The sequence below is a fragment of the Paroedura picta genome, chromosome 4 (assembly GCF_049243985.1).
Source record: "Paroedura picta isolate Pp20150507F chromosome 4, Ppicta_v3.0, whole genome shotgun sequence".
Taxonomy (NCBI): Eukaryota; Metazoa; Chordata; class Lepidosauria; order Squamata; family Gekkonidae; genus Paroedura; species Paroedura picta.
The window spans coordinates 54,184,278-54,202,980 of record NC_135372.1 but is presented as its reverse complement, the minus strand read 5'-3'; the positions used below and the strand labels follow the sequence as shown (position 1 = coordinate 54,202,980).

Below are 18,703 nucleotides of genomic sequence, written 5' to 3'. Positions count from 1 at the left end.
TTATACCTCAATCCCCACAATTCTTCTGGGGTAGGTTTTTTCAGGAGAATGACCTGGGGGGAAGGTTCCTCTTTCCCATACCAAATGATTCTAAAATTAAAGGGGGGGATATTCAAGATTTGGGTACATGCTCTAATATAGCACAGTACCATAATAAGATGGGCAAAGTTTTGTGATACTTGTTCTGCATTTAGATGTAACTCACTTTGGTTTTTATGACACTGCATGGTAGGTTCTCAATTCTGGAACTCAGTATTTTTAACATTAAGTGAGCCTCCCAGCAATCTGTTCTGAAGGCGTCCTTGGCACAAAGGGACATTCTGAAAGTCACAATATTGTAATCTGAGCAAAACTGTAGACTCTTGAATATGACAATATTACATAAGGACATAGGAAAACCCCTGCTTGATCAGATAAGCTGTCTATCTAGTCTAACATCCTGGTTCACACAGAAGCCAAAGGGTTGACTTGGAGGAAAAACATGGCATAGATGGCCTTCCCCTGTCATTGCTATCCAGCCACAGATACTGAGAGGCTTACTGCCTCTGAATATACAGGTCCCCATTGGTCACTATGACCAGGAGCCACATATGGCTCCCCTGGTAGAGTCAAGTGTGCTCTTAACTTTCACTGTGTTAATTGGCGATTCCACAATATAATTCCTCATTGAGTGAAGAAGAATTCTGAGGACTGTAGAATTTCCAAGCCAATACCATTCCAAAAGGGACCCATAATCAGACCCAGGATTAAATTTCAATATATTTTATAAAAAATAGTTGACTTTCACAGAAGTGAAGAGATACAATTGCACAATGGTGGACACAATGGTATAAATACATATCTTTGAGAAATTGCTTGCAAGAGTTTTAAAAACATACTGTACAGCACCGCTTCTGAAACTGTGTAACAGATGAGGTTTTTTTTTTACTTTTTTCACCCCCTCCCCCCCGAAAGAAATCTAATATTTGATTTTGGATGAGATATATTTATATATATATATATATCGAAGAAGCAAATAATATCAATGTGCATCTTGTTTCAGATTACCGTCCAAATATGTTTTGATGTTGAGCAATTCAGCAGATACGTTTTGTTTTTTAAAAATGATAGATGGTAGAAAAAGACATTCATGCAGTTAAGCAACCATTAGTCTCTGACTCAAATATAAGGCAGATCATTAATCTTTTTGTTTTTTTAAATAATGTCTTTAGCCACTGAAATAATTTTTAGTGCTTTCCGTGATAAAGTCATGGCAGGCCTTGTGTTGAGTTAAGAAAGATACCTGTAATTCCAACAGGCCATTTTTACAGAAAGGCTCTGCCATTTTTATAATACATTATACTGTAGAAAAAGCTTTTTTTTAAACTCTTACTGAAAAAAAAAACAAGTGAAAAGAAATCCAGTAGAATGCTTCCACGTTCAGCACAAGTGACGCTGCTCTGGGGGTGGCCAAACCAATGCTGAGTTTATGTGTCATCTTCTGTCTTAATTATGTGGAAAAGCGTGACATTAAATAAGACCTGGTGTCCATTATTCCAGGCATAGAGAGCCCGATCTCTGGCATTGTAGTCAAGCATGGATATATGAAAGTACTGATTATGGAAAGGTATGTCTGTGTATTCATAGGTGGAGGTTTTTGTGGAATATGAGTAGTAGACCTTGGCTCCCGTTAGGTGAGAGTTGGTGACATACAAAGTACCGCATATCATGAAGGATTCTCCAGCACTTCTCTTTGGGTAGCCGGTGTTCCAGCTTTTAGTCGCTTCTAGCGTATCCGGGTTCAGTTGACTGATGACAATGTTGCCTGCATTCTGGTTGGTCGCATAGACAGCCCAGAGGCCGATTTCGTCTGCCATCAGGTCAATATCAGAGAAGCCACCCCATGTGTACGGGTACACATTGTGAAAGCCTGCATACTCCAGGGTACGTTGAGCAAGGACCCGTCCGGTATCAAAGCTGTACTTGATGATAATGTTGCTCTGGTATTTATTAAAGTAGAGCGACCCATTGTAGACCACGTGGTTGGTTCCTGCCCATTTGAACGGGAGATTGTATGTCCTTGACTCGGCTCCGCTGACAAAGTCGGCTATTGATTTGTACTCACGGACTATTTTGTTGTTGGTGTAACTATCCATGTACCAGACCTGAAAGTGAAAAGGAAGAAAAGACGGTCAGTTTGCAGGAAAACCATCATTTGTTAACTGAGGCATGTTTTCAATATATTTGATTCCCCCCTCCCTCGTGATGTGATGTCATAATATTTGGAAGGAATCCTGGGGGGAAAACCCACACATTGTTACCAGGTACACACACACAGAAGACAGGCCACACAAGCCACAGCTTTTATGAGTATGGAAGAAAGTTTAGAACTAAAGTCATCACCACCAGTGGTGGGGAGTCCTTCAACATACTCACGAGCAATTTTATATCCTGCTACGTGAATGCATTTCAGTGGACTTAGAAGGGTGTAGTTCTGCTTGGGACAGCACTGTTATGACTTATTTCTTGACAAGAATCGGAACTGACTGCTGATTGGCTATATCTAACAAGAGACTGGGGAGCTTGTGTCAGTCACTAATGCAGCACAACCAGGCCACCCACAGAGGCAAGGATCTTTACATATTCTGAGGATTCACTATGAACAGGAATGTGAATTTGTAAATTCACCAAAAGAAAAGGTCCTCGCCTTACACTGCTCTGACGAGAGCCGAATATGCTCCAGGAGTATGAAATATTAACAGCTACTGAGAGTCATTTAATAAAGAAAAGAGGGAAGGAGGAAATTAGCCTGGTCAAGCCTATGTCAGTTCATAAAATCTGATAGATGGGTTGTGTTTTTTGTTTTTTTTTAAGATTTCCATATTTTCTCTCTGATTCTTTGCAAGCCCCCAGCTTGTCCCTAGATCTAACAGCAAACTGGTTGGGTCCTTTGTCAGTATTGCAAATGGCAATGCCAAGCCACTGAAAGGCACATTAGGGCATTTCTGAATAGCTGTAAGCTTGCAGAACAATATGACATGGTTTATTAATTTAAAAAAGCCACAATCCTAAACAATCTGATGAAGACTTAATGTGCCCCAACATACACAAAATGCTGAAAGTAGTTTGTTTTGAAAAACTGAGGGGGAGGGGGGATTAGCCTGCTGTAGCACCTGAAATATTATGGACTCTTGGAGGAAAATATAATGAGATTGGGGTATTCCTAAATGGTCCTCCTTCCTGGGATTCCTTATATATACAACTGGCAACTATGGCTTAGCTTAGCTAGCCAAAATGACTAACCTTTCCCAGTTGTCTTCTTCAGCCTAGCCTGTTTGTTTCCATCATCTCCAGTAAAAAAGACCTCTATAGCTATTGCTGGGAAAGACCCAAGCCCAAGCCAAAGCCCTGAGGAGCTGCTAAGCAGTCCTGAGTTGGATGAGATAAATTGTGTGTTTTTGTATAAGGCAACTTCATGTAAAAAAAAATGTTCAAAAAATTCCTGGGGAATCCCTGTTTTTTATCACAACATGAAACAATAAACACAAACACATACTCGATTGTTCTTCTCTGAGGCTAATGGATCCGTCATCCAGGCTCCAAAACGGGTTCCAGATGTCTTGACTGTTATAGGGCCAGTGATTTTCATTAATTTACCACATGCTGAAATTGAAAAACAGCAACAAAGGACACTTGAGAAGATCTCGAATAAATTGTCGCTTATGCTGACTGCTTGCCACTTCAAGATGACCAATTACCAGGGTATGAAAGGAGACCTAAGAAAATACTGATGTTGATTGATTGTTTTCAGTACCATCCAAGAAGAAAAGAAATAGCTAACTTAAAACAACAGCTGCAAAGAGGTTATTTAAAACAATCACAGTGCCTTGTACAGAGGCAATGTTATGTTGATCTATCTGATTTATTTAGCTAATAGTTTTTTTTTTCATTGCCACACGCCCAAAGGATTTTGCAGTGTTTTATAACATTAAAACCAATAAGATGAGACAGCTTAAAAACAAATAAAATATTATGTTATTAAAATATGTAGCTATCACGATAGCACTATTAAAACAGCCCAAACATGTAGATTAATTTCCAAAGGCCAGTCTAAACCATTCAGCCTTGCATGTTCTGTAGAAACTAAACAAGTCTGGCAAGGTTCATGTGTCATCAAGAGCAGGGGTAGTCAACCTGTGGTCCTCCAGATGTCCATGGACTACAATTTCCATGAGCCCCTGCCAGTGTTTGCTGGCAGGGGCTCATGGGAATCATAGTCCATGGACATCTGGAGGACTACAGGTTGACTACCCCTGATCAAGAGTACATTTCACAGAGTAGGGCCGTTGCCCGGTGACTGCTAAGTGAGCCATCGTGGGGCCAGGCACCTGCAAGAGACCCCTAGATGACAACCAAATGGTGCATTGTGTGTGTGTGGGCGGCGGGGGGGATTGTTGTTGTAATGGGAGAAGCAGTCTTGTAAAGAAGAAGAAGAAGAAAGAGGAGGAGGAGGAGGAGTTGGTTCTTATATGCCACTTTTCTCTACCCGAAGGAGGCTCAAAGCGGCTTACAGTCAGCTTCCCTTTCCTCTCCCCACAACAGGCACCCTGTGAGGTGGGTGAGGCTGAGAGCACCCTGATATCACTGACAGTCAGAACAGTTTTATCAGTGCTGTGGCGAGCCCAAGGTCACCCAGCTGGTTGCATGTGGGGGAGCGCAGAATCGAACCCGGCTCGCCAGATTATAAGTCCGTACTCCTAACCACTACACCAAACTGGCTCCCAAACAGTTAAAAGCTTTAAAGATAAACAACATCTTGGATTGGATTCATTTCCAGTTGAGCACACTAAGCCTGCTTCCACACAAGAGTTTTGTTCTGACCTGCCTACCAAACTGGAACATTTCTTTTAAGTGTCTACCTTTTAAAAGTGTCAACCATCTACCTTCTGAGATTTCCTTTCCTTTGCCGTGATTTTCCCCAAACCTGGGCCTAGTCTGCACACACAGGATAAAGCACTTTCAGTGTGCTTTGGCAGCTGGATTTTCCTGTGCAGAACAGGAAAATCTACTTCTAAAGTGCATTGAAAGTGCATTATCCATTGTGTGCAGACTAGGCCCTGCTTTGGTACAGACTTTCAGGAAAGATCACAGCCCCAGTGTGTGGCAGATTTTCAGGTGCTATTTTCCCTCAGTATCCCTTTGCACCTGCTATTATCTCCAGCTCCACATTATAGGACTTTGAAAAATTATCAGCAGTAGTTATAGAACAAAGTTTGAGTCTAGTTGTACCTTTAAGACCAACACAGTTTACTTCAGGGTATAAGCATTCAGGTGCATGCACACCTTCAGAAACATACAGGTAGAGAGAGGGCATGTGTGTGTGTGTGGGTGGGGATGATCTACTTATATGTAAGGCTTGAGGAAGCCTTTTTCGATATATCTGAAGATATATGAATGCACATGAAAACTTATATCTAGAATTAAACCTTTTTGGCCTTAAAGGTACCACTCCAACTTTGTTCTGCTGCATCAGACAAACATGCTACCCACCTGAATCAGTAGTTGTTACATCATTATAGTTTCATAATACTACAGAAACATAGCCACTATGCATTTTTTTGGAAAAGTTGGCAAAATGGCCTATGGTTGTTTGGGGAAAGGGAATGGCAGGAATGTAGGGATACATAGTGAACAGATGCATGACAAATACCACCATGTGGACACTCCATTGCGTTCACAGATGTAATGGGTCTGCAATGAGGAATTATGGTCATGTGGATACTGCTCAAGAGAGTAAGAAGGCGTTCTCCCAATGCATCTAAATATGCTTTTTTTCAGAAAAAAGGTTAAGAAAACCATCTTCACTTTGGAAAACAAAGGGGAGGGGGATGCTGATTCTCACTAACTTGATTTACCTGATGTAAAGTTGGGGAAACCAGAAAAGAAAATGAACTTGATTAATGAGCCTTCATGGCAGTCCCTGTTTTAACAGCTGCACCCCCTGCATCTGTGCAATGGGAAACTGCTCCAAATGACAAGGAAGGCCCTGAAGCAGGACTCAGGGTGAGCGGTGAACATGACGGATCAGGCTGTACTACTGAGAACCACTTAAGGCCTCTACTGGAAACTGTTGCAGGAGGAAATTACTCTGAGAACAACACCCATCAACTGGCCCACTAAGTGATTTGACCTTGGGAACACAGTGAGACTTGGGGCTGATGGATGGAGCAGGCAGAAACTGTAAGATCGAGACAAGAAAGTAATGGAGGAAATACATCTGCTTCTGGCTGAAATACTCCCTAATGATTGACTTCTTTCTCAGAGTTTGTACAACCCGTAATCCATGTCAATTGCCTTCTTTGCCCATTATTGCATTCATTGAGAAGTAATCAATGAGACTTAAAGAGCGTATTAAAGCAACATTGAATTGTTTTTTGCAAGGAAACCTTGGTTACTTCCCACACCCTTCTGTTCATACAGAACCCAGTCCAGTAAAAGTGCTCCCCCAAGCAACAGTGGGACAGATATACAATTTAATTCCATACTTAGTTAGATTGATTCTTTCTCCCCTCCAAAGAATAATAATAAGTAATCAGCTAAAATTATAATCAGTTGACTATCACACTAGAATCCCATCCTACTTCCAGAAAGATCTGAATTCCAGTTTCTACTCCCCACCAGGACTAGAGAATGTGGGGCTGCAGAGAGGCATTGTGGGTCTCCAGAAAAATCCCCTCGGGTCCCTCCTAACCACACAATCTAAACAAAATGTAAAAACAAACATATGGGCCTCCAGGGTAACCTGACCCCCTGCCTCTTGGCAACCCAGAAAGAAAATGTGGGGGGACCACTGAGAAGACCTAACATTAAAATTAAATGAATACATAAATAGAATAACAAAATTTGAGTCCAATGGTAACTTTAAGACCAACAAAGATTTATTAAAGGCATGAGCTTTTCCTTGCAGGCACACTTCATCAGACACAAAATCTCACACCTTGAATAAATCTTCGTTGGTCTTAAAGATGCCATGGGACTCAAATCTGGTTGGCTACCCACTTGAATTAATTAGAATAAGCTGAGGCACTCAAAGACTATTCCGCTGGGTATAAATATTAGGCTGTCCCATTTGCATGTCTTTCTTGCCCAATAGTCACCTATGTGTTAAGGGACAGGTTGAATGGGAAAGAATAGCGTTAGCATACCGGCCACAGCTGCATGGTATCAAACCACTGGGGGGAGGAAAGTCTCTTGAATAGCTGCAGAGGTATATGAAAGGGACTCAATGGCCACCTCCATATGAAATGGAAGTGCTAGTGGCTGAAACCATGATTGACTCATGCTTTCTGTATGCTTCGCAATCATGTGAGGAGGGCAAAAATACATCCCTTATGCATGACTAAGTGTATGTTCTGTCCATAAAAGAGAGTACACCTATCTCTCCACAAAAGATATCCCCTAAACTCCTCCACTGTAGAACACCTGGAAATGCAGTCACTTAAGCCTCTATTCATTGTTACCCTGTTGTCACATGCAAAGGCACCATCTTTTGGCGGATTGTGAAAAGGCAGATTTCGCTTACTGCCAATACGCTACAGTTTTTCAAGATACAAATTCTGTAATTTTCAACCTAATGCAAAAAAGTCATATGAAATCAGTGAGACTTTGCAATAGGTAACTGGTCTTAAAATTGGAGTGTAAATGCTAACCTACTTTAATATTAAAACCATCACTGGCTATGTGACAATATCATTAACAGCCTTTCCTTTATCTACCCTTGGCATAGCCTTTGGCAATGAAGCCTTTGCTTTAATGGTGCACATTAGGTGCTTTGAATAATTAATTGGTGAAGCAAGAGGGTGTTTTCTTACATCACTATTACAGAGAACACATAGAGGATTCTGTTTGTTATTGATAGGCTCAGTCACTGTCAAGATCCATGTTAGTCTGTCTTTAGCAATAGAAAAGAGCAGGAGTCCAGAAGCACAATGAAGACTAACAACATTTGTGGCAGGATATGAGCTTTTGTGAGTCACTGCTCTCTTTAGACTTTGAATTAGAATCATTATCTCCCCAATTTGGATCTTCTTGGTACATTCTTTACCAGGGGTATACAAGAAGGTTTATAGTTCTGGATATGAGTAAGACAAATAATCAAAGATCCAGATGCACACAAAGAGGTTTCATCAGTGCCTCTCTTCCACCAGCATGCTCATATCAGGAGATTGTGGCCTGAACCATTGTAGGTTCAGGTAGGTAACATTCTGTACAATTGTTCACTATGAAACATTTGCTCCTTATTTCCAGTGTAATGGCAAAAGCATGGGGATAATAGCAGTGATTTTTTAAAACGATGGTTTTACAGTTTCATTTACATGAAATGATTTCCATATGATGCTTGTTTTCAGTTCTTTTAAAACATATTTTTCTTTGACTTATTATAGTCTCCCATGGGCACAAACTGCTTTTTTTGTGGCTTGGTTCATGTTTTGTGGCTGAACTATGAATCAACCCATGAATTAATATGCTGGTTTGCAAACTGAATTGGTTTGTATCAGAACTTGAGCCTTATAAAGTTTAAATCCTTGCTTTCTGTTCTCTGTGACTTTTTATGGGGAGCAGAAAGCAGAGGCTTCAGAATAGTTGAGACAGCCCCCATCCCTCAGCTGTTTGGAACCCCCTGCTTTCCGTTCTCCCCAGCTTTTCATGGGGAGCAGAAAGCAGGGTTTAAATGGCTCCAAGCCATTTAAACCCAACAACTGTGATGGGAAGCATGAACCACAGGTTCTGCACTTCATGAACTTTCATAAACTGCATCCAAATTAATGGAACTTCATGATGGCTCTTCATGAAGCAGCTAAAATTTGTGATGAACTTTAGTTCATCAACCAGTTCGTGCCCATCCCTAGTTTTATCCTATCACCTTTTCAATGTTTTATGGACAGTTTTTATGCTTCTTATGTCTAATGGCTTGTTCTTGATAGCTTTGTACTTAATAGGTCTGCCTTTCATGACTAAGATTTACTGTAGCAATGTTTGTTCAGAGGCAATATTGCTAAGATTGTTGTTGTCTCAATGCCTTCAGAAAACAAATGGAAAGAGAATGCTTTTAAAACAGTAGAAGGTTGTCATCCTGGCAGGGATGAAGGCAATACAGGAGATGAAGGAATGATCCCCTGCCATGCCCTTCTGTCAACATGGAAATGAACTGCAAACATTAACCACTATGAGAGCATTATGTATCTAAGGATTTTCCTCTTACAGTGGCGCTAGCTGAAAATGCCTCATTACTAATAAGTAATTCTTATTGGTGTTTTGATAGCAGAGGATTGTCGGCAAGACAAATGTCTCCACTACCTGTACCTATTAAGAATGTAATTCTGGATGTTCAGCTACAGTTTGAGGAAGATCACTGAGCCATAAAAACCATCTGCCAAATACATTTTCTACCACAGTGGTGATGGCCAGGAATTAATTGGAGCTGGAGCAGAGCTTCAGAACCAGTTTTAATGCCAGCTCAGCCTCAGAGCATGCCAAAGAGGATATGAATGCATTTCATTCTCTGATTGAAGACAAAACATTGTGAGAATATGGAACTCTTGTTTCCCATGCATGGGCCTCAAATATCATTTATCTGTGCCTGGTACAATTTGTATTAAGGGGTCTTCCCCAATTCTGCCACACACATATGTTTTCACATGTTGTACAAGGGGGAAAAAGAATCAGAGTGCAGTAGCACCTTTAAGACCAACAAAGATTTATTCAGGGCGTGAGCTTTCGAGTGCAAGCACTCTTCATCAGACTAAGAACTCCTTACATGACCGTGGGAATATATAGCAAAAATTAATTCTGTTACATTAGTAAACTGTGTCACACATCCAAATACAGCCAATTATAATGTGTGACACAGTTTACTAATGTAACATAATTAATTTTTGCTATATATTCCCACGGTCAGACCAACATGGCTACCCATTTGAATCTAAGGGGGGAAAAAAGTTTTTACTTCTGAAATGGCATAATGGTAATGGGCTTATTCCATGGGTTAGATCCCTCAGAAATTCGAGGCCTTGTAAAAAGTGAGTGAGCCTCCTGCAGTATGTACCTACCCCAGAGGACTGTAATGTATTCTGTAAACTCAAGCAGAATGTGAGTAGGTGAACAGGGACAGTTGTGTCGGTGTTTGACTCCTGTGGCCCTTTCTTGCAGGCCGAGGGAAATGGTTATTGCCACTTTGGGGTCGGGAGCCAAATTCCTCCATGCCAGACCAGACAGGGATTCTTGTTTTCTGGGGAGGGGGAGGGTCATCTTGGCATGAAATTGAGGTCACTGTGGGTGAGCAGGTAGTTGTGAATTTCCTGCATTTTGCAAGGGGTTGGACTAGTTGACCCTGGTGGTCCCTTCCAACTCCATGATTCTACGATTACACTATATTAATGTCACTGTGTCATTCGCAGATCCTCAGCAACAGAACAACAGATCTTAGTACAGTATTTGCTGGCATATAAGACTACTTCCCCCCCCTGAAAAACATGCCTCCAAGTTGGGGGGGGGTCATTCTATACACCGGGTGCACTTCAGTTGGGATAGACATAGCTGCCCATAGTGGCCTCCCGATGCCCGCCCACCTCGTTCTACATACCATCCAGTATCACGTGGTATCCAGCGCGGTTCATCAGTGAGGCTGCGGCGAGCATCAGCAGTCAGACAGGGGTGCCAGCCTTTTCGGTGTGACCGGCCCGTTCTGCTCTGCGGGAAGCAGCGGCGCTCCAGCCCGCCCCTTGTCTACGCAGAGCTCGCACATGCGCACTTGCGCACTAGTGCCAGTCACAGGGAGATGCAGGGGCGGACCGGGTATATAACAAACTCTATATTTTGAGTGGAAATGTTGAGGGGGTCGTCTTATACGCCCAGTCATCTTATACACTGGCAAATAAAGTAGTTCATTTTAGCTAATGCTTAAGCAGCAAAGTCAGACCTGTGAATCTCTTTAGGCCATTTCATTTTTCCTTCAAGCTAGAGGGACCCGGCCTGTACACAGAGTTATGGAATCTGTATGTACAATGGATGTGTAATAGGGCCATAGCCATAACCATTAACAGATCAAGACTTTTCTAGCTCAGTGAAATAAAATCAGAGTCTAGTAGCACCTTTAAGACCAACAAAGATTTATTCAAGGCATGAACTTTCGAGTGCAAGCACTCTTCGTCAGACTATGAACTGACCATCATGATGCTAACAAATCACAGCAAGTGGGAAGGCAAAGTAGTCATTGATGCTTATTTTCCTGCACTGTACTGGTGTGCCTGTGCTTGCTACAACCCATGATGCCACAGTTCAAAGACTGTCTCCCTATTTCAGAAACCAGAGCCTGAAAGCAACCTCTAAAAGGCCCCCTTGACTTGGAGCTCCACCCTTCTGAAGCTGTTGCAGCCAATGGCTGTAGGAGGGCATAACTACTGAGGATTGTTTATTAAAGTCTAAATCAAAGAAGGCTGTAATACTTGCTTTGCATTGCAAGGAAGCAGCACGAGTCACCAAGGCTCATATTTTGAACTCCGGAATTCTAAACTTCAACAATATCTCTAGTGAGAACATACAATGGCCCACATACATTTCTATTGTCAACTCTGGATAATACATAACCGACAAGCACAGGATTTATTCTGTAAGACAAAGCCACTATTTATAAACAGGGTGTTATTTGCGCCTTCTAGCCATGTCGAGTGAAATGGCATGCGATTATGCCTTGGCAGCGACAGAAGAAAGAGCACAGAAGAGATCTCAGCATTAGACATTTCCTTTCATGTCGTTTTGCCTGGCATTTTTAATGATACTGCTAATACAAAAGAGAGTTGCGGGAAATTATTTATTAAAAGGGTGACTGCATGTAGACGTCATTGTTTATATCTGACTCAGTGGATTTTCTCCAGGGAAATCAGCACGCGTGATACTGGAAAATACTGTGTGACTAAATCAAGTATTTCAGAAGCTACTGCTAGTTTGCAGAATCAGGTATTGGTGGATGGACCTATGGCTTATTTCAAACTTAGTCTGGAAACATAGGGGCTTTTTGCATGGCTTCAAAATCGCACAATGGTTGCCAATTGGAAACGCTATTGATTTGCCATAACGCACGACGTCGTAGACAATCTGCAACACTCCTGAAACCGATCAGCAAAAAGCGCTTCGTTGTAGCGCTTTTAGGGGAATCCCAAAAAGTGGATTCACCCTCCGGAAAGCACTACACTCTTGCAAACAATCTGCAACACTAGCGATAAAGACCTGTGCGTTAACATTGTTGCGGTTTCTTCAAAGTCCCTCCTCCTGAGCCTGTCCTCCAAACTTCCGGCGAAGCGATCGCCATTCTTTTTTCTCCGAGCGAGCGGGGATAAACGCACCAGCGAGCCTCTTTCTGTTTAGAGGCTTCCCTGGCTTCAGTCCTTCACCTTTAGTCACTAAGCACAAACCACATAAAAGCCCGTTTGCTGAAATAAAGTCCCTTTATTTTTTACACATTAATTCAGCCGAAAATCGGGCCCGTGAGAGGGGGGGGGGATTTTTTTTTATCACTCGAGGCAGCGTGGCAACGATCATACGATCAAACGACAGCTCACATTAGGCAGCTGGATGGGTCTCTCCGTTGCAACGAATCTACACAGATTCGTTACAATGGGTCTGTTTTTTTTAAAAAAAAAACCTTTCTTAAAGGGAAAGGGGCTGTTTGGGAGCATGCTAACGGCTGCCCATTGGCTGCTTGACGGCCAGGGGCGGGACGAGCTTGGAAATAGCGCTTCCTTTTCTGCCGAGACCGGAAGCTGTGGGAAACGCTACAAAACGCAACTGGATTCCACTACAAAGGCAGGTATGCATAACGACGAATTCCACTATTTTAAATGGCGATTTTTCGTTCAGTGACCAATTTGCAAGAAAGATCCCGGTGCGTAAAGCCCCATAGTTTTATTAAGCTGGCTAGTTAGTGTACTCATCTGAATGGAGGTCATGCCGCTAAATATGGGTTTATTAAAGTAGATTGAACTGGGATCTGAAGCCATGGTTTGAAGATGGTTTTATTTTTGATCAAGTAACAGGTTTGCTGGATTGTGGAAATTCAGTTGATGTCGTTTACTTGGATTTTAGTAAAGCTTTTGATATGGTTCCCCATGATGTTCTGATGGATAAATTGAAGGACTGCAATCTGGATTTTCAGGAAGATAGGGAATTGGTTAGAGAACCGCACTCAAAGAGTTGTTGTCAATGGTGTTTCATAAGACTGGAGAGAGGTGAGTAGCGAGGTGCCTCAAGGCTCGGTGCTCGGCCTGGTACATTCCGCATGACGTCATACACAATCTGCAACACTCCCGCAAAAATCGCTTCGTTGTAGCGCTTTTCGGGAAATCCAGAAAAGTGGATTCCCCCTAAAAAAAACCATTAGACTCTTGAGAACAACCTGCAACACATCCGAAAAAGACATGTGCATTCTCAATGTAGTGGTAGAAAGAATGTCCCTCTCTCGCTCTCGTCCTTTTAACATATTTATTAATGATCTAGATGAGGGGGTGGAAGGACTACTCATCAGGTTTGCAGATGACACCAAATTGGGAGGACTGGCAAATACTCCGGAAGATAGAGACAGAGTTCAACGAGATCTGAACACAATGGAAAAATGGGCAAATGAGAACAAGATGCAATTTAATAAAGATAAGTGTAAAGTTCTGCATCTGGGTCAGAAAAATGAAAAGCATGCCTACTGGATGGGGGATACGCTTCTAGGTAACACTGTGTATGAACAAGACCTTGGGGTACTTGTGGATTGTAAACTAAACATGAGCAGGCAGTGTGATGCAGCGGTAAAAAAGGCGAATGCCATTTTGGGCTGTATCAACAGGGGCATCACATCAAAATCACAAGATGTCATAGTCCCATTGTATTCGGCACTGGTCAGACCACACCTGGAGTACTGTGTGCAGTTCTGGAGGCCTCACTTCAAGAAGGACATAGATAAAATTGAAAGGGTACAGAGGAGAGTGACGAAGATGATCTGGGGCCAAGGGACCAAGCCCTATGAAGATAGGTTGAGGGACTTGGGAATGTTCAGCCTGGAGAAAAGGAGGTTGAGAGGGGACATGATAGCCCTCTTTAAGTATTTGAAAGGTTGTCACATGGAGGAGGGCAGGATTCTGTTTCCGTTGGCTGCAGAGGAGAGGACACGCAGTAATGGATTTAAACTATAAGTACAACGATATAGGCTAGATATCAGGAAAAATTTTTTCACAGAGAGTAGTTCAGCAGTGGAATAGGCTGCCTAAGGAGGTGATGAGCTCTCCCTCACTGGCAGTCTTCAAGCAAAGGTTGGATACACACTTTTCTTGGATGCTTTAGGATGCTTAGGGCTGATCCTGCGTTGAGCAGGGGGTTGGACTAGATGGCCTGTATGGCCCCTTCCAACTCTATGATTCTATGATTCTATAAACCACGGTTGCTCTTCACTATCATTTTGTATGATGTATAAACACCAACATTCAAGCTTAATCTAGGGTTGCCAGGTCTGAATTGGGTAATACCTAGGGACTTCGGAGGTGGAGCTGGGAGTGGGGTGGGATTTGGGGTAGGAAGGGACAACAGTAGAGTATAATGCTATGGAGTCCACACTCCAAAGTAGCCATTTTCTCCAGAAAGCTGATCTCCATCACATGGAGATGAGCTGTAAAACCAAGGCATCCCCAGGTCCTATCTGGAGGCTTGCATCCCTAGCTTAATCTTATTTCCCCAATGCTACTGTTGTTTGCAACCTGGCTATAGATGTGCCTGGCTAGAGCACAAGGTATGAAACCAGTCTTTGTCAAGACAAACTGGAATTCAAATCATCATCCATAAGTTCAATTCTGGTTTCACAAATTACCTGTAATTAAAATAACCCATGGTTTTGTATGATGGTTGGGAGTTGATACCTAGCCCAACTCATCTTTGCCCTGGCAGCCTGAACTGAGGATGGGCGGGTCACCCATTCAAAGAAGAGCAGGAGAGGGAGGTGGGTGGAGGACAAGACCAGGAACCAGGCAAGACAAGACCAGGCAACAATGGGGAGGGGCATAGTCAGCAGTCAAGGCTAAGCCTGGGCTTGGAGAAGGCCAGGATGGATGGCAGGACTGAACAGCCAGGGGAAGGATCAGGGCAGAGAGACAGACAGCAAGGTGAAGAGGCAGGGAAGGCTTCATGATGACCTAGCTCCATTCCCTCTCCCAGATACAAGATTCCCCCTCTGTTTTTCCAGTAATGGGATGTGGGAATATTGGAAAATACTGATATTTTTCAGATTTAATATACCCAAACCGGAAAAATACCATTTTTTAAATACCCTAATCATTTACCTTGGATTGTCCTGAAATTTAATACCCTTTAGTTTTGCCAGAGGTTTAACTCCCCTAGTACACTGTTGGAATGTAAATAAAACAAATCCAAGTCAAGCTGGAAGACTGTTATCCAAATGAAATGGATTTTGGATAGAGATACTATCTTAACACGTTCAGTGTAAAGTATACTTCTTTTTGTCAGCCACAGTCATTTGTGAGCCAAACATTGAAGGAGTTAGTCATGCTTCTACAGCTTGCAGTTTGACTCAAACACCAAGCCAGGCACCCTAATGGCTAACAACAAACAGACAGCACATGAAGGCAGCCAGTCATAGCAGCCCTTGCTCAGAATACCATTGGTTGCCAAAAGGTGTAAGAGCTTCCCAAAGCCATTGATGGTGTAGGAGAATTTATTCAAGGTGAGGGCCATTTGTTTGTTTTTTACTCTTGTCTCTATTTGTTATTTTATTTTTTTAACAGTGAATACCTTGCCCTTTCCACCATATTGCAGTAGCACTGTTATTTTGGATTAAATTCACTTATTATCACAGTGAAGCAGAAGGTACTAGAAGACAATTTCCCTATGGCATGGTCCAAGTTGCCTAATAAGTAGAAGGTTTGATTACTAGGGAAGGTTCAGGGTATTTTGTCATCCCAAACAAGATCCACCCATTGCCTCCTGGAGGAAATTCCAGAGAGTTGGAAACCCTGTCAAATGCATATTCAGTGAACTAAATGTGGCATGAAATGGTATGAACTTACTAAGTTTCTTCATGCAGTCTCGAAGCCTGGTTTCCAAATTGAGCACTCGCTGATGTAGTTCCTCATAATCATAGGCACCAATTTCCTCTTGGATCCCAGTGAGGACTGAAGACAGATTTCTAATTTCCTCCTTGAACTGGGTGATTAACTTGGCATCAGTTTTGTACTGTTCCAGAACTGGTATTAGTGGCAAGAGCTCATCCATCTTTTCTTTCAATTCCTGTGAAAAAGCAGTCAAGTATGCATTAGGGAAGTGTAAAAATGTTACGTCTCCTAACTTCTTTAATAAGATCCTTTTAGACATTATCAAATTTACTAATAAAACTCTTATTGATCTCAGTTTCAAGACTATGATTAGTGTACCACAAGAGATTTCGTAAGCACAAGATTAATGGTGTGAGACTTTAGATAAAAAATGTATAAGTGCTCAATTTTAGTTTAAAAACATAAATCATTTTCGTTTAAATCAAGCCTTTCCCAGTACAGGAAACAGGGCTATAATCCTATGCACACTTATCAGAGAATAAATCCCATTTAAAACAGTGGGGCTTATTTCCAAGTAGATGCGCATAAGATCAGGAGACCTGATGCATATAAAGAAAAAAAAACCCTATTATCTAGAAATATATTTTAATGGTAGCTTGAGTATCAGCAGACCATCTAATCCACTGTAAGAACTTAACACTCATCTGACTGAATACATTATTTATTGTTATTCATGTGTGCTATATTCAGTATCTTGAAATTCTTTCATTGGCCTATTTAGAAGGCTCATGGAGAATCAATAGGAATGCCTTGTTCTTTCCCACAGGTATCCGCCCCTTCTGCTCAATATAGATAGATCTTTGACCACACAAGGAACTCTTGAGAAACACATGAAGGCTGTGATTCTTTAAGCAGTTTCTTATTGCTGTTGTCGGTATTTTAATGGCTTCCATCCATCATACTGCTAATCAAGACAATTATAAGGAAGAGAGTTGACCCCCTAAATGTTGATCTCAAGGGTATTTCCTTCAGGAAAAGCTTTTTCCTCAGATTGATACAATGAAATGTTGAGATTTCTGCAGCCTTGGATTTATCTTTGTTTCTTCTAGACAGTGATTCAGCTGGGGGTCTTTATTCCTTGCTCTCACTGATTCTATAAAGATACCACTGTTGCCAGTGTTTTAATTTGTAAGGTTATGTAAGATGCCTCTGGTTGTCAAAACCATGTATCTACATATTTTTGCCATGACTGTTGTGACTTGATTTTGTATTTCTTTTGCTGTTGGTGCTTGCATAGATCTGTAGTAGCTAGGATGGCACAAAGAGGGTTCATAAGGTGGGGGTACAGTCCTGGTATCTGCCACCTCTGCCATTTCATTAGGAGGGGCAGGTAATATATCTGCCTAGTGCTTGGGCACAGGTTATCTCCATGTCCTTAGAGCCCAGGCTGTGATGCTGTGTATGTTGGCTAGTTGGCTAGAAGAGATGGGAAGTTGGACTCTGGGGGGGCAGTATGATGATATACGGGTGCTTCAATCATAGCAATGAATTGGACATGTCCTGTTTCGCTTGTTCCTAATTAAGGAGATTTTCTTCAACAAAGTCTACGTATTGGGAATATCGACTGGAACCTCAAACTGGATGTCCACCCTTAACAATTATCATAATCCTATATGAAATACTGGAGAAACTCTGCTTTGGTCACAGGTCAAACATTTATCTATGTTGAAAACTAAGGTGGGTTGATCATGTGAGCACAAATCACCTACAGAAGTGGATCTTTCCTCACCTTTCCCCAGCAGTCCTCTTGTGACTTCCACAAGAGTATGCTAAGACTTGATTATTCTTCATGGAAATGCTTCTGCTTTCCTTCAGATATGTTTTAAACTATGATTATGATAAGCAGGAATCTTTGGTTTTAACTCCATTTAAAATTTAATCAAATCAGTGGATTCCAGTTCATCAGACTTGTGATTTCAGAGAGCAACCAGCCTGGTCTGCAGTAGAAAAGCTAGATTCCAGTCCAACAACATTGTAGCAGTCAAGAAGATTAGGAGCTGAAGGGAGCTTTGAGTCTATGAAGCTCATTGGAAAAATGAGTCCTGTCATTCTAGACTTTCTACAATGTCAAAAGAGTTTTCAAATGATCATATGAACAAGGCAAACCATGAGGGAGTAGAAGTCAATGAAAATATTGTAGGACATACAACTTCATCAAAATCGTGTGTTTTCCCCCCCACAACATAGTTAACCATATCAATATCCCTTTCAGAACACAACCAATCATAGCATTTGTAATTTTACTTAGATTTAAAGGAGGATTTTCATATTAGGCTATTTGAAAAACACAAGAGCATAAAAGTTCCTAGCATGAAAAAATCTTAGTATTCCAGCAAATTTTAGTTCACTCAGAGGGCCAAGAAAAGAGATAAACCTACTCTCATCCCTAAACCACATTCAGAGCATTTGAACTGAAATTCACTGTGAAATCTTCATTATAATTTAAAATGTTCTTCTTCAGAGATTGGCCATGAAATACATGTGGTTTTAGATTGTATATGTATTTATAATAAAGCAACATTCCATCCTATTATAAAGTAGCTATAATAAGCAAATGTCTTCTA

The 18,703-nt window shown here is 41.6% G+C and overlaps 1 protein-coding gene across 2 annotated transcripts in view; it reads right to left on the bottom strand.

The window, feature by feature from the left end:
• Positions 1 to 746: 746 nt before the first annotated feature.
• Positions 747 to 18,703, bottom strand: part of OLFM3 (olfactomedin 3) — a 198,541-nt gene continuing 180,584 nt past the window's right edge. For both annotated transcript variants that reach the window (XM_077332854.1, XM_077332853.1), the window contains exons 4-6: positions 16,095 to 16,314; positions 3,536 to 3,642; positions 747 to 2,144 (exon numbers count right to left, since the gene is read on the bottom strand). In XM_077332854.1, coding sequence (XP_077188969.1) covers positions 1,467 to 2,144; positions 3,536 to 3,642; positions 16,095 to 16,314 — 1,005 coding nt within the window. In that variant the 3' untranslated portion in view covers positions 747 to 1,466. The remainder of the gene's footprint in view (positions 2,145 to 3,535; positions 3,643 to 16,094; positions 16,315 to 18,703) is intronic.